Source organism: Doryrhamphus excisus, chromosome 21 (genome assembly GCF_030265055.1).
Source record: "Doryrhamphus excisus isolate RoL2022-K1 chromosome 21, RoL_Dexc_1.0, whole genome shotgun sequence".
NCBI classification, from domain to species: Eukaryota; Metazoa; Chordata; class Actinopteri; order Syngnathiformes; family Syngnathidae; genus Doryrhamphus; species Doryrhamphus excisus.
In genome coordinates, this window is record NC_080486.1 from 11,447,020 (window position 1) to 11,460,653 (window position 13,634).

General features: G+C 44.9%; 2 protein-coding genes across 6 annotated transcripts in view; one reads left to right on the top strand and one right to left on the bottom strand.

Annotated features, from left to right (window-relative positions):
- Positions 1 to 13,634, top strand: part of drosha (drosha ribonuclease III) — a 180,891-nt gene that overhangs the window by 6,045 nt on the left and 161,212 nt on the right. For all 3 annotated transcript variants that reach the window (XM_058059587.1, XM_058059588.1, XM_058059589.1), the window contains exons 3-5: positions 440 to 600; positions 2,893 to 3,273; positions 3,353 to 3,641. The gene's annotated coding sequence lies outside the window, so the exon portion shown is untranslated. The remainder of the gene's footprint in view (positions 1 to 439; positions 601 to 2,892; positions 3,274 to 3,352; positions 3,642 to 13,634) is intronic.
- The window catches only part of LOC131108558 (cadherin-20-like), a 41,051-nt gene that overhangs the window by 2,913 nt on the left and 24,504 nt on the right, over positions 1 to 13,634 (bottom strand). For 2 of the 3 annotated variants that reach the window (XM_058059591.1, XM_058059590.1), the window contains exons 1-8: positions 10,565 to 12,020; positions 5,770 to 6,024; positions 3,335 to 3,629; positions 3,139 to 3,258; positions 2,878 to 3,045; positions 1,574 to 1,761; positions 1,228 to 1,481; positions 6 to 142 (exon numbers count right to left, since the gene is read on the bottom strand). In XM_058059591.1, coding sequence (XP_057915574.1) covers positions 6 to 142; positions 1,228 to 1,481; positions 1,574 to 1,761; positions 2,878 to 3,045; positions 3,139 to 3,258; positions 3,335 to 3,629; positions 5,770 to 6,024; positions 10,565 to 10,579 — 1,432 coding nt within the window. In that variant the 5' untranslated portion in view covers positions 10,580 to 12,020. Of the gene's footprint in view, positions 1 to 5; positions 143 to 1,227; positions 1,482 to 1,573; positions 1,762 to 2,877; positions 3,046 to 3,138; positions 3,259 to 3,334; positions 3,630 to 5,769; positions 6,025 to 10,564; positions 12,021 to 13,634 lie in introns of those variants that run through there. The other variant, XM_058059592.1, reaches the window with a different exon arrangement.

Here is a 13,634-nt window from a genome sequence, read left to right on the forward strand (position 1 = left end):
CGTACTCATCTCCATGGCCAGCACCGTGATGTTGTGCCAGCCCAGCTCCTCGCGGTCCAACAAGCGCACCGTCATCAGCGAGCCGGACGTGATGTCGATGTAGAAGAAGCGGTCCGGGTCGGTGGACCTCTCGATGGAGTACCTGGCGACACACACAAAACACGCCGCGTCAGCCATTTCCTCTCGCTGGGGGAAGCGTGTAATCCCATGAGAGGATGCGTGTGTGCAGGTGCGTGATAAGACAAGGGGGAAAAAGGATCCACCGCCAACCTGCAGGCAGCCATCTTGGCTTCCTCTGTACCGTAGTTTTAGAGCGTGTGAGTTTGGGCCTTCTTGGATGCAGTACGCAACAAGGAGGGACATCTGGCACGCTAAACAGTGTGCTCATCGATTTCTCCACATGATTAAATACCTAATTAAAGCCTTTACGTCTAATTAGCCGAGGAGGGCTACAAGCTGGAGGCGCCATCACATCATAGAACGGCTGATGGAAAAACAAAACCAGGCAAAAGTGCTCTGCTTGAACATGGTGGCAAACATTGGGGTCACCTTCTCATCCTAGAGCCGTTATGGAGACATACCGCCCCCTGCTGGCTAACAGTGAGTATTGCACCTCTCATTACACCATTCTTTGAATCCAAAAGTACAGTATACACTCTGAAGTTAGCTAACTAATTTAGCTACAAACTATAATAAGCATTAAATTAGTCAAGATTTTAAATGCTCCACTAAACACATCTGTTTAATTATATAAAATGTGAAATTCATGCCTGTTATTCTATTGTTGACTATGCTACATTTACAAAAGCTTCCTTTCCACTTTCTCATTCACTCCAAATTATTATTAAAGTTCAAAAATAGAATGAAACAGCAGCTCTAAACAGCAGCTCAAAGCAACACAATACAACAATCGCTACAGTAACAATACTGACACCTGGTGACCACTTTAGGATACTACACCCTCCAATTATGGCTTGCTTAGGATAGTCAGTCATAATATTCATAAAATGCAGGTCTATTAGCTTGTGAAATGATTGTGCCAGCAACTCAAACAGTGGTTTGTATGGATAAATAAATACATATTATAGGTTTCAAATCATATAACTACTGGTTTAGGTACATATATAAACACCCTGGTTATAATTAGATTAGTTATAATGGGACCTTATTAAATTGTACACCCAATGAAGCGAGCAGAGTGCAGCATCAAGTCTTAAGCGCGCTCACCTCACACTGGTGTTAGCGGCGTCGGGGTCCCTCGCCGACACCGTTCTCACAATGGTCCCGATCTCGGCGTCCTCCGGCAGCTCCGCCTGATACGCGGCTACATCAAAGACAGGGGGCTCATCCACATCCTCCACGCTCAAGTGCACGATGGTGACATCCTTGAAGGGCCCGCGCTGGCGGTAGGCAGGGTCCTGATGTGTGTTGGCGCCCTCTACCTTCAGGGTGTAGCTGGCCTTGCCCTCAAAGTTGAGCGGCTGCCGGGAGAGGAGAGAAGATGCTGATGTTGACCTCTAGAGGCAGTTTGATTTTGGAATTTTAACTTTAAAGGAATATTCAGTAGTCCAACCTTTTTGACTGTGATGATGCCAAATCTGTTGCTGGGGTCGGTGATGATATCAAAAGTGTCCCTTCCGTCCCCGTCGATGACCCGATATGTCATCTCGGCATTGACACCTATATCCCGGTCTTTGGCGTAGATGCGGCCCACCTCTGAATCCAAAGATGCTGACTCCGGCACACTCATCTGGTACAGCCCTGACAAGACAAACACACGTAATTCCTACAACGTCCACTAGAGGGAGCCAAACCTCCACTGTGAAAATCAATTTCCTGGCTCCACAACTGGGTTACTTCCTGTCCTGTGGGTCAACTTGAATTTCATCTCCTGTTTAACCTCAAAGAGGAGGTGACAGCTTCCCAATCTGCGGCGTTCCCTGTGTGCAGAGGAGGAACGCCGTCGCCTGACGCAAGGGAATCCCCCAAGCCATCACAGCTTCCTGCGAGTGATGGCGCTAATTGGGCTGCGGACTAACGAACGAAGGGAGTGGGTAGCGGTGGTGGCTGCGGGTGACACGAGCGAGGCCACCAGTCGGCCCAGGGGCTGACATGCTGCGTGACCTTTGATCTTTCGGAAAGGACCGTGGAGGAATTGAGAGAAACTGGGCTAATCAAAGAGACAGGATGGCCGGGGCGAAGCAGCAAAGCTTGAGCCAAGCATACTAAGATACTAATAAGACGCTTAAATGTCTGTGCACACAAACGCCCCATGTCTTGTTATTATTTACAGTAATCCCATTTTCAAACATAAAAATGGCTAATAGGAATATAAGGCATTGTGAAGATGCATGCTATGTAGTATTCTACTGTACGCTGGTCACTAGGTGTCAGGATTTTAACTGTAATGTTCTTTGAGACACACAAGCACCAGACCCGATCACCGCAACAACAGGCTTTTATTGCAGGCTTGAATTATCTGTCAACAGGCACGATAATTGCTGCGTCCGTAACCTACGCCAAGCTAAAACTCAACTCCGAACCACCGACGTCAGCTTCCTGTCAGACCGGAACACGCTTACAACAACACGCACAAGCATGACTGTTATTCCTTTTAAATGTCTTATTTTCACACATTATGTCTCCTGTCTTGGGTCACAAGAGTGTAAAGGTGACTATAGGGGTGTTATTTTGTGTCTAGAGGGCTTTAATATTGGTAAAAACTGTATTTAGAAGGTTTTCTATGGAGTAAAATCCAACTTTACGGTCGGTTTGGAACCAATTAACTGCAATAAAAGAGGGATTACTGTAATGAGTTTTGGAATTGGGGAAGTAACTCTCTTTGTCCAGTTAACGCCCCCGACCGTCATGTCTTACTTTGGTCAAAAACAGGCGGGTTGTCGTTGACGTCGCTGAGTGAGATGCTGACAGTGGTGGTGCCGGCCAGACCGCCCAGCTGGCCGCCCATGTCCTTGGCCTGGATAACCACCGTGTAGTTCTCCCTCATCTCCCTATCCATGTCGGCCAAAGAGACCCGCACCACGCCTGAGGAGACACACGTACCCAAGAATTAATTTTAATTGGCGTTTCAAAATCAAGAACGACGGATCAGCTGGGGATGGAAGCATATGCGCCTACCGGTCTTGGCGTCCACTGAGAAGTAAGGCTGACCTTCCAGGATGCTGTAGACCACCCGAGCACTGTTGCCGTACGTTGGGTCATCGGCGTCGGTGGCAGACAGCTGGATCACTGACGTTCCTGGGAAAGTAACAAGTGAAGTGAAAACACTACATGAATATCATGAATATTTATCAGTGGCATAATTTATGTTTACCTATTTTGGACATTTCAGGCACTGACGCGTGGTAGGGTCCGTCCAAAAACTTGGGCTCGTTGTCGTTGATGTCCTGGATCTTCACGATGAACTCCGACTCGGGCTCCAGGGGTCGGTCGGTGAGGCGGTTGCGGGCCTGCGCTCTCAGCACGTACTGGGCCTTCACTTCCCGGTCCAGCCTCTGGATGGCGTGGATGTCGCCCGTGCTGTCGTCGATGGTGAAGGTGGAGCCGGCGCCGTCGCCCGTCAGGATGTACTTGATGGAACCATCGCCTTTGTCCATGTCGGAGTGGAGCTGCATGCACACGTAGGTTTTTTTTATATTTTTAATGAATGTCATTTGTCCTTAACCACTGTTGACATGGTCACATGTCATACATATACAGTACCTGTCGATATTTGCATTTGAAAATAAGGGCAATTTTCCGTAAAATAGGGAATATTCTGGTCTTCCACTAGGGAGGAATACATACATAAATAATAAATATATGAATAACATGAAAGCAATCAGGCAAGCATGCCTATGTATACTGTATATTAGAATAATAATAATGTCACTTGTCCAATTCTACTAATGAAAAAAAAAAACACAGGCCAGAATAAGCAAAGTAATTAATGCTAATCTTGACATTTAAAGAAAAAGCAGCATCAAAGCACATGTTGACCCACCCTGATTAGACCTGGCGGTGAAATTTCGTGCACCATAATGGCAACACCTAATCATGGCCCCGATGTTTGTTGCCCGGGGCAACAGTGCGGCACTGCAATCAGAAGCCTTTTGTGGCCTCGGAGTGCAAATGGCAGCTCGTTGATGGGAAATCGCTCGGCCCTTTATTGATGGCCCCTTCGTCGTCAAACATCACAACTAAATGCACCCCTTGATGGCCGTCTTGTGTATAATCAACAGAACCAACAATGCTTCCCCTCCATCACGGGGTCGGGGGGGTGGTCTTGTCGGGCCGATTGAGTCCTCTCCGCTTCAATTTAGTCACAATATTCTTCAGAAAAGACATCCATCTTTGCTGTCTCATACGACAACGTTTCTTCATCGGAAGCACATTGAAACTGTAGCTTCTCACCTGTACGCAACTTTAACAACAAAAGGAGGCGGAAATACATTTTTCAGCATCAACAGCTGTGGCTGTAGGCAACCTCCTGTCATGAGTAGTCACCATCCAGCAGCTGTAGCCACCACTGGGTGCGCTTGACACTGTTGCTGCTCATGTAATGGTAATGGTAATGGTTTTATTTCATTTGAACATGCATCAGATTACAATTGAATGCATCACATAATCAGTTCACAGTTCCACATGTCCAAAAGAAGTAGGAAGAAGCAAAGCTTATTAAATCCTACCCCTCCATCTGGTACTTTTACAATCAGTAACTGTTACATTTGTTCACTTCCTGCTTTCCTAATATAGTTAAAGTTTTTTTTTAGTACTAGGTGATATGACTATACAATTACATAATGGGTACCATAGTAACTGTCAATATAGTGATATATATCATCAAGATTCTTCATCCTTGTATTTAGCAAACATCAACTGCTTGTATTGTTTCTCTAATTGGCTCATCATTGTGCATTGTTTGAGGTCCTTACTCAATCCGTTCCATAGTTTGATTCCACATACTGAAATGCTATGGCTTTTTAACATAGTCCTAGCATATAAGTGTTCATATGTGTGTTGTTTACTCATCAATGCTATTCATTCTGAATGAGAAGTTTGATTTAGCGCCGTTACAACATCGGTTCTGTCGCTGCTGAGGGACGAGAATCCGCTATTTCACCCATCATGGATCATCTGAGGTAGTCCACAAGTGCAGATGGTGCACTTTTCTTCCTCCAGACAGGTTTCCCTCAGGACTCGTTAGCGCTCTAACCGATCACGGCACGTGACTTTTTTTTTTTAGGGGGGGGGGGATTTTTCCCTGGAATCCCTAACCCCGCCTCATTAGGCAGTTTTTTTTTTTTTTTTTGCATCACTCTCAAAGGGCACTTTCAGAGGATGAATGCTTAATACCGCAACACCATCAGAGTCAATCATGCTAATGTCAGTTCAAGTTGAACAGGCTTTTTAGGATCAAGGCTGCGGGTTGTTAGGAATTCGGGCCGCCAGCGGGGGGTGGTGATCCTGCGGTTTTCTGCTCACGCTGTGATTGGATAACGATGAAATCTTCGAGGCCCGTTAAGCCCGTGACTCAGCATCAGAATATTTCCGGGGGTTCCGACATTCATATTTGATAAAGATGTCATTTCTTCAGAGTGAGATGTTGTATGTGTGAATATGTATGCTGTATACATGTACATATATAGTACATATATATGGTTACCTGGGCAACAAGAGATGCTGTATGTTGGCCACTGTGTAACCAATGTGATCCGGCCACTTTAGAAGACCATAAGCGCGGTTAATAGAATACAGTTGTTCACCAACCTTTCCGATATAAAGCGGGTCCAGCCCGGTGTACTCCTCCAGCACAAAAAACTGGTTCCACACCCATCCTCGCTTGACTCTCTGGACCCTCCGTGCAGAGCTTCTGGCCCCCAGAAGGCCAGGACACAGAAGGCTCAGCAGAATGAGCGTCACGTACAACCACGTGCGTCCGAATGCAGGAAGGTGTCGCCGGGGTTCCATATTGAAGTGAAGCCTGCTGCTGTGATCCTCTCTTCTTGTCTTTTGTCGGGTGTGCTAGAAGAAAAGAGGAAAAAAAAATGAAGCATTTTCATCATGGACCTTCTTGTTGATCGCTACAGGAGACATAAGAATGACCAGCATGCTTCCTTTCACTTGAAAACACATTACAACTCGCCACTGCTTCCTGGAGGCGAGGACACGACTTCATGCGGTCCCCGGCAACTTCCAGGATCCTCCTCCTTGCTGTCACTCACTTGTTTTTCCTTGCTTTTCCGACATCAAAAGTGGAGTCTGCCTGCCAGGAGGCGCTGTTCAATTGATTAAGGCTAATCAATAGCACTTGTCATGCAGGCCCATCTGCATGCTGGTTTTTAATGCGTCTGGGAGGACAGACGCATCTGCTCGCTCGGCTTTGAGGACGTTGAGGAGCGGCAGGCAAAGGGAGGTGGTTAAAAAGGCATCCGGGTGGGGGGGGGGAGAAGTTTTCAGAAGAACAGACTGTTTGACTCCATTCTGCTTTGTGAGTGCATTGTGCCTCTGCAGACTCTAACTTAATTATTGTTGACCTGCCACAAAAGGCATGGAAGGGTTGGGGGCGTGGCTGCATTGTCAGCAAGAGGCGGGGCCGACTGTGTGTGTGTGTGTGTGTGTGTGTGTGCTTGGCAGGATAGCTGACACTTGACCCCCCTCCCTCTCCTTTTCTGGGTCTTTTCAGCACATTCACGCCGTCCGCTTTCCACAATGAAGCCACATTTGCTCCCTGTCAGGCTCCTGGCTCCGCCCCCCTTGAAAGGTCACAGCTTGCAACCTGGGCGTTTTGCTCCGTTTTGTGGCGCCTAATGAGGTGACATGCGCTGGCAAAACTTTCTCCCCGCTAAGCCGGTGACTTGTTTAAGAGGGAGCAGCTGGCATTGTGCAGCAGATGAGGAACACCGGGGGGGGGTGGTAGCGGGGGAGTGGGGGGAGGCCATCATATGAACAAGCTTAAAGCCACAAGCTGACTTTCCCACTGCATTCCGACACACGGATGAAGCAGCTTTTGGATGCACGGAAAAAAAAATAACACCTTTTACACCAAGGTTGTCAGCGAGCAGCTGGTGGGAGAAAATGACGGACACACGCCGTTGCGTCTTCTTCTTCCCGCCGCTGCAGACAACACAGTCCATCACCGCACGTAATGTCGCACCTTCAACGCCGTATGATAGCAAAAATCGATAGATGCCGCGCTCATACTGCGATCCGCACAATCAAAGTTTGCACTGTTTGTTTAATTTCTCAGTGCCGATGTCTAGCCAACTTGTGTGAGTTAAAATCGAAAAAAAACCACTGAAAGGTATTTTTGTAGATTTTAAGATAAAAATAAAAAAGTCAGAAAATGTAGACATAAATGCGTAACGTTTTGTCTTATTTATATATATATTAATATTTTTTTTTTATTTTTAAAAATTGGAAAAACTGAGCATTATGGAGATACATGTTTTGGATTGATATACAGGAGATAAAGATTTAAAATACACAAAAAATATGAAAAAAATATATACTTTCATTGCAGTTGTACAGGTGATTTGTAGCTATAAAGGTTTTCAAAATTCCATAAATGAAGATTCATGAAGGTCCCACTGTGTCATCCCGTAAGTTGAGGTCATCCAAGGTCATCTCAGTGTGTGGCATAAACGTACAATGTGTGCAGGATTATAAAGTACTGATTTCACAGTGGATGTGTCTGTGCTACGCTCACCTCAAATCCAAAAAAGAAACCCCCCACAGCGTGGAAAAGGCTCTTTTAGACTGGGCGTACACCGTGAAACAGGGGGAGATGCCCCCCTCCTCCTCCCGCTAGTTGAAGGGTCACAGCCAATTTGTTAACCACAATTGATTTTGCACGGTAGATCCCGGCGAGAGGGGCCGCCTTGGGAAAGTTAGCGTCCTTATATTAGATTGAATTAAGGCTGGAATGCGACCCCATCGGCATGCTGTTGTGAGAGTGAAGCTATGCTAGCATACATACACATACAATACATACATAATTCAGTCATTTTCATGAGGGTGGCGGGGGTGCTGGAGCCTATCCCAGCTGTCTTCAGGCGAGAGGCTGGTTGCCAGCCAATCACAGGGCACATATAGACAAACAACCATTCACACTCACATTCATACCTATGGACAATTTGGAGTCGCTAATTAACCTAGCATGTTTTTGGAATGTGGGATGAAACCGGAGTAGAAAACCCGGGGAGAACATGCAAACTCCACACAAAGATGGCCGAGAGTGGAATTGAACTTGGGTCTCCAAGCTGTGAGGCCACCGTGCTTACCACCATTCCATATAATACCATATCAATATAATATAAACTATGACCAGCATCGGCATCCTGTGACCTCACAAATTGACATACCAAAATCGTCTAGGAGAGACTTCCTGTGTCTCAATACTTTTGCTAACACATTGCGCGTCTTTCAAAAGGCAGCATCTGCTTCCTCCATCAGAGCAAAGTGAGCGCGTTGTTTTCCCCTCAACGCTTGGCGACTTCATTTAGTGCTAGGCAAGAAAAAAAAAAAAAAGCCGTAAAAGCCGTCTTGTCATTTACGAGGAAATTAAATCACACAAACTGGCGGCGGTCCCGGTGAAGGCAGCGGCGGCGGCGGCGGTTTTGAGGGGGATGATGTCATCACGCATAAACATCAGCTTTGCAAAAGTTTGCAATCAGTGTCAGTCAAATTAAACGCCGCATCCGATCAAATGAGCTCTCGCCGAGTCAATGAGCGCCGTCACACGCTGGAGAGAGACGAAGGTTAATATGCAAACGTCTCCTCGCTGATGATGACTGAGAAAGCCTTTCCTCTTGGCTCTGAACCTCGCTTGCCAATCTATAGCGGCAGTCTTCAGCCGGGCGCTCATGAGAGCGTCTGGAGCTTTAATGGATTTGATGGCCGGGGGAGAAGCTTCACCATCAGAGAGTAGAACCTTGGCTCGGGCCTGATCGTGATTACACTTTGCACCTGAACTCAGTGGAACGTAAACGCATGGGCGAAGACGTCAAGCAGACGCACTGTTGTCCGTTGATTGGTCGAATGAATGGTTACTTCCTTGTTAAAGTAGAGTGGAATGGTACGGAACTATTGTTGTTTAGGTCGTTTGTTTACGGATAGCATCATAACGCAACACAGTTTGCTTCTGTGGGAAATACATAATAATCTGTTTATTTTTTATATTTATTATATATTATATTATATTGGGCGGCACGGCGGTCTAGCGCGCAGACCTCACAGCTAGGAGACCAGGGTTCAATTCCACCCCCGGCATCTCTGTGTGGAGTTTGCATGTTCTCCCCGTGAATGCGTGGGTTTTCTCCGGGTACTCCGGTTTCCTCCCACATTCCAAAAACATGCTAGGTTAATTAGCGACTCCAAATTGTCCATGGGTATGTGAGTGTGAATGGTTGTTTGTCTATATGTGCCCTGTGATTGGCTGGCGACCAGTCCAGGGTGTATACCCCGCCTCTCGCCCATAGACAGCTGGGATAGGCTCCAGCATCCCCCGTGCCCCTCGTGAGGAAAAGCGGTAGAAAATGAATGAATGAATGAGTTTATATATTATATTATTTATTATATTTATTGATTGATTTAAAGAGGAACAGCACATACTAATGAACATTTTTACAAATGTAAATATGCCAGATTATAGCCTTTAGCCTATAGCTAATTTGATAATGATATACATTCATTTTCTACCGCTTTTCCTCACGAGGGTCGCGGCGGGTGCTGGAGCCTATCCCAGCTGTCTTCGGGCGAGAGGCGGTTGCCAGCCAATCACAGGGCACATATAGACAAACAACCATTCACACTCACATTCATACCTATGGACAATTTTGGAGTCGCCAACTAACCTAGCATGTTTTTTGGAATGTGGAAGGAAACCGGAGTACCTGGAGAAAACCCACGCATGCACAGGGAGAACATACACATAGAAGGCCGAGGGTGGAATTGAACCCTAGTCTCCGAGCTGTGAGGTCATAAACCACTCGACCGCCGTGCCGCCCAATGAAAAACATACAAGACACTATCTGTTGTAGTCCAAATTATTGACAAAAAAAACATGCTAGCATTCAGCATTATTTTATAATCATTAGACAATTAATCATAAATATTAGTTGCCTTTTGCTTGGTGGCGGCCATGTTTTTCAACAAATTTTGGCAGTCCCTGAAAGTACTCTACCAAATTTTGCGGTGATTCGACCAAACATGCTAAAGTTACAGTAGGTTGTGTGTGAAAAATTCAAGTCAATGCAACTTTACGGGTTTTAATAACAGCGCCACCATGTGGTGTGCATGTTTTGACACATTTTCACCTTTTTGTGTGCAACAGTTCAGGAAAAGTGTTTTTTAAAGTACGGTTTATAAAAAATGGCTTTACGTACTTTTCTTCGACCCGATATTTTGGTACCCTTCATAACATATGACGTCACATTTGAACAGATATGCTCTTCCCAAAAGTCAACCAAAAAGATGAACCAAAGCGCACTTCTTGGTAAAACACCACTTAGCATGCCGCAGTCGTCCACATTCCGAAGTTATTGACAGCCGAGAGCTCGCCTACCTTTTTGCTTTTCATCCCGTCCTTGTCGCTTATCGCTAAATGTTTGTCCAAGTTTGCATCAAAGTCACCTTCAGTCCTCAGGCCGTCCCGCTGCTTTGTGCACGTTTGTGCTGCTACACTGAACGCATCTTCTCTCTCTGGCTGCCTCGCTCTTGTCCTCGCTCTAACGTCTTCCCCTCGCAGGGAGGCTGGCGTTCCTTATCTGGGGAGCCAATCAGACTGGAACACCAATTGTCCCTCGACTTTACAATCAGCGAGGGGAACAGTCCTCTACCCCCGCCTTGTTAATACAGCTATCCAAAAAGGGAGGAGTGGACGAAAGAGGAGGGGGGAAGCGGGCCAGGAGGATGTTGGGGGGGACACAGGAATTAACCAGCTCGTGTGTGACCAGCGTGCGTACGTCCTTTGGCCGGTGACCAAACATGTTCTAGAGTGAAGGAACAAAAAGAAGAGGCAAACACCTTCCCTTCCGTACTGCAAAACCTGCTCTAATGCATCTTAATGAGGCCTTGTGCTCCCGTTGAGGGATTTAGGAGCATAAAAGAAGAAGCTTCCGACTGAATCCCATCCCTGCCCAGTCAGGAGAAGGAGGAGCAATTAGTTTCCCAAATTGGTGCAAAGATGCTGAAAAATGAGCGTGCGGCGGAAGATTTAGCGTCGGTCACAGAGATCTGATCCTTGTTTTGGAAGAAAGCGATAGGGGTCTAGTTGAGGCAATCACGGAATTAATGCTGCCGAGAGAGGCATTTCAGAGCCACGGTGCATTCCTCCTCCTCGGGGGAATCATATTGGAGAGGCGCTCAAGCGTGTTTAAAAAGCGGAATGAGAATATATTACGGGGGAAACAGGCGGCCGCGTGCACGCCTTCTTGCTTTTCATTACGCGCTCGCAAGTGTTTAAATATTGGATTTACCAAAGTGATGCTGCTTCAAACTTGCAAACTTCCGCTCTCTGCAGTCCCCGCCCCTCCCCGCCTGATAAAAATACACGAAGGCTGTTGAGCCAGATGGTGGAAGAGTCAACTCCCTCGTTCGACATATCATATTCCCTTATTTGATATGTGCTTTTTACTCATTTGACACCACTTTTTTGGTCATTCAACACGTCATTTCTCATTATCATTTCTCATCTTTCAAAGATTTTCATTTTCATGTCTTTTTTCCCTCTTTCAACATCATCATTTTTCCTCATTTGACATGTCTTTTTTCATCATTCAACATGTATAATTTTTTTTCCTCATCAGACATGTCATTTTTCATCTTTTTTTTGTCATTCAGTACTTTTTTCCTCAGTTGTTAATCATTTTTTTTTCATTTGACAACTTTTTTCATCATTTTTTCATGTCGTACAACACATATTTTTTTCTCATTCAACACATCATTTTTCTTTATTTGACGCTACTTTTTTGGTCATTTTTTCCTAGTACTTTTTCATCATTCAAAATGCCTTTTTTCATCTTTTTTCCTCTTTCTACATCATCATTTTTCCTCTTTCTACATCATCATTTTTCCTCATTCAACATGTATAATTTTTGTTCCTCATCAGACATGTCATTTTTCATTTTTGTCATTCAGTACTTTTTCCCTCAGTTGTTAATCATTTTTTCTCATTTGACACAACTTTTTTCATCATTTTTTCATGTGATACAACATGTATTTTTTCCTCATTCAACACATCATTTTTTTTCATTTGACGCTACTTTTTTGGTCATTTTTTCTTAGTACTTTTTCATAATTCAAAATTGATTTTTTTCATCTTTTTTTCCCTCTTTTGCCATCAGTTAATCGTTTTTTCTCATTTGACACAACTTTTTTCATCATTTTTTCATGTCGTACAAGATGTATTTTTTCCTTATTCAACACATCATTTTTCTTCATTTGATGCTACTTTTTTGGTCATTTTTTCTTAGTACTTTTTCATCATTCAAAATGGCTTTTTTCATCTTTTTTTCCTCTTTCACCATCAGTTAATCATTTTTTCTTATTTGACATAACTTTTTTCATCATTTTTCCATGTCGTACAACACATTTTTTCCTCATTCAACACATCATTTTTCTTCATTTGACGCTACTTTTTTTGTCATTTTTTCTTAGTCCTTTTTCATCATTCAAAATGCCTTTTTTTCATCTTTTTTCCTCTTTCACCATCAGGATTTTTTTGTATTCGATATGTTGTCTTTCCTAATTTGACACGTCTTTTTTCATCATTCCTCCTGTCCTATTTTGTCATCTGACATGTCTTTTTTTTCATTATTCAAAATCTTTTTTTCTCCATCAACATGTAGATTTTTTTCCTCACTGGATATGTCATTTTTCCTCATTTGGCACGTCTTTTTTGTCATTCAATGCACTTTTCCTCAGTCCTTCATCATTTGTCTTTTTTCATCATTCAAAATGCCATTCATCACGTCAGTTTTCCTCAGTCATCACATCATTTTTCCGCATTCGACACGTCTTTTTTTCCTGATTCAAAACATCTTTTTGTCATTTTTCAACACGTCTTTTTTCCTCTTGTGGCGGTCATTCTTCAATGCTAGTCACTCCCCTTCCTCTCTCTCCCCCCGGTTCAGCTTTGTCTGTGTTTAGTGCCCAAGTCAATCTATCAGCAGGTGCCGGACTAGACCCCCACCTCCCACAGTGGACTACAAAAATCCCCCCTCCCGCCTTGCAGCAGCTTCCATCACAGTGGCACAACCAGGGATGATAATTGGCAGAACAAATCGAAGCTAAAAGGCTTATGGAGCAGCTTTGAAAAGTCTGTTTTTAGTGGTGGTGGTGGGGGCGTCAGAAAAACAAGTCCCCGCGGGTCCGCCTCACAAAAGGCCCTGATCCGCCGTAGAAATAGATTGGATACAGTTGCGTTGTGCACGCTTGTGGACTTTGGTTTCGGGATATGCGGGATGTAAAACGGACACGGTGCTTTCACGCATCACGTCAGGTACGCCTCCTCTTAAAGCTTCTTTAAGACCGCCGCTTGTCGGGTCACCTCGGAGCACCGCCACCCGAAACTTTGCAGTCCTCTTCAGGTCTCTCATGGGGGAAAGCTGATTTTATGCCTGTTAGACTCCAAC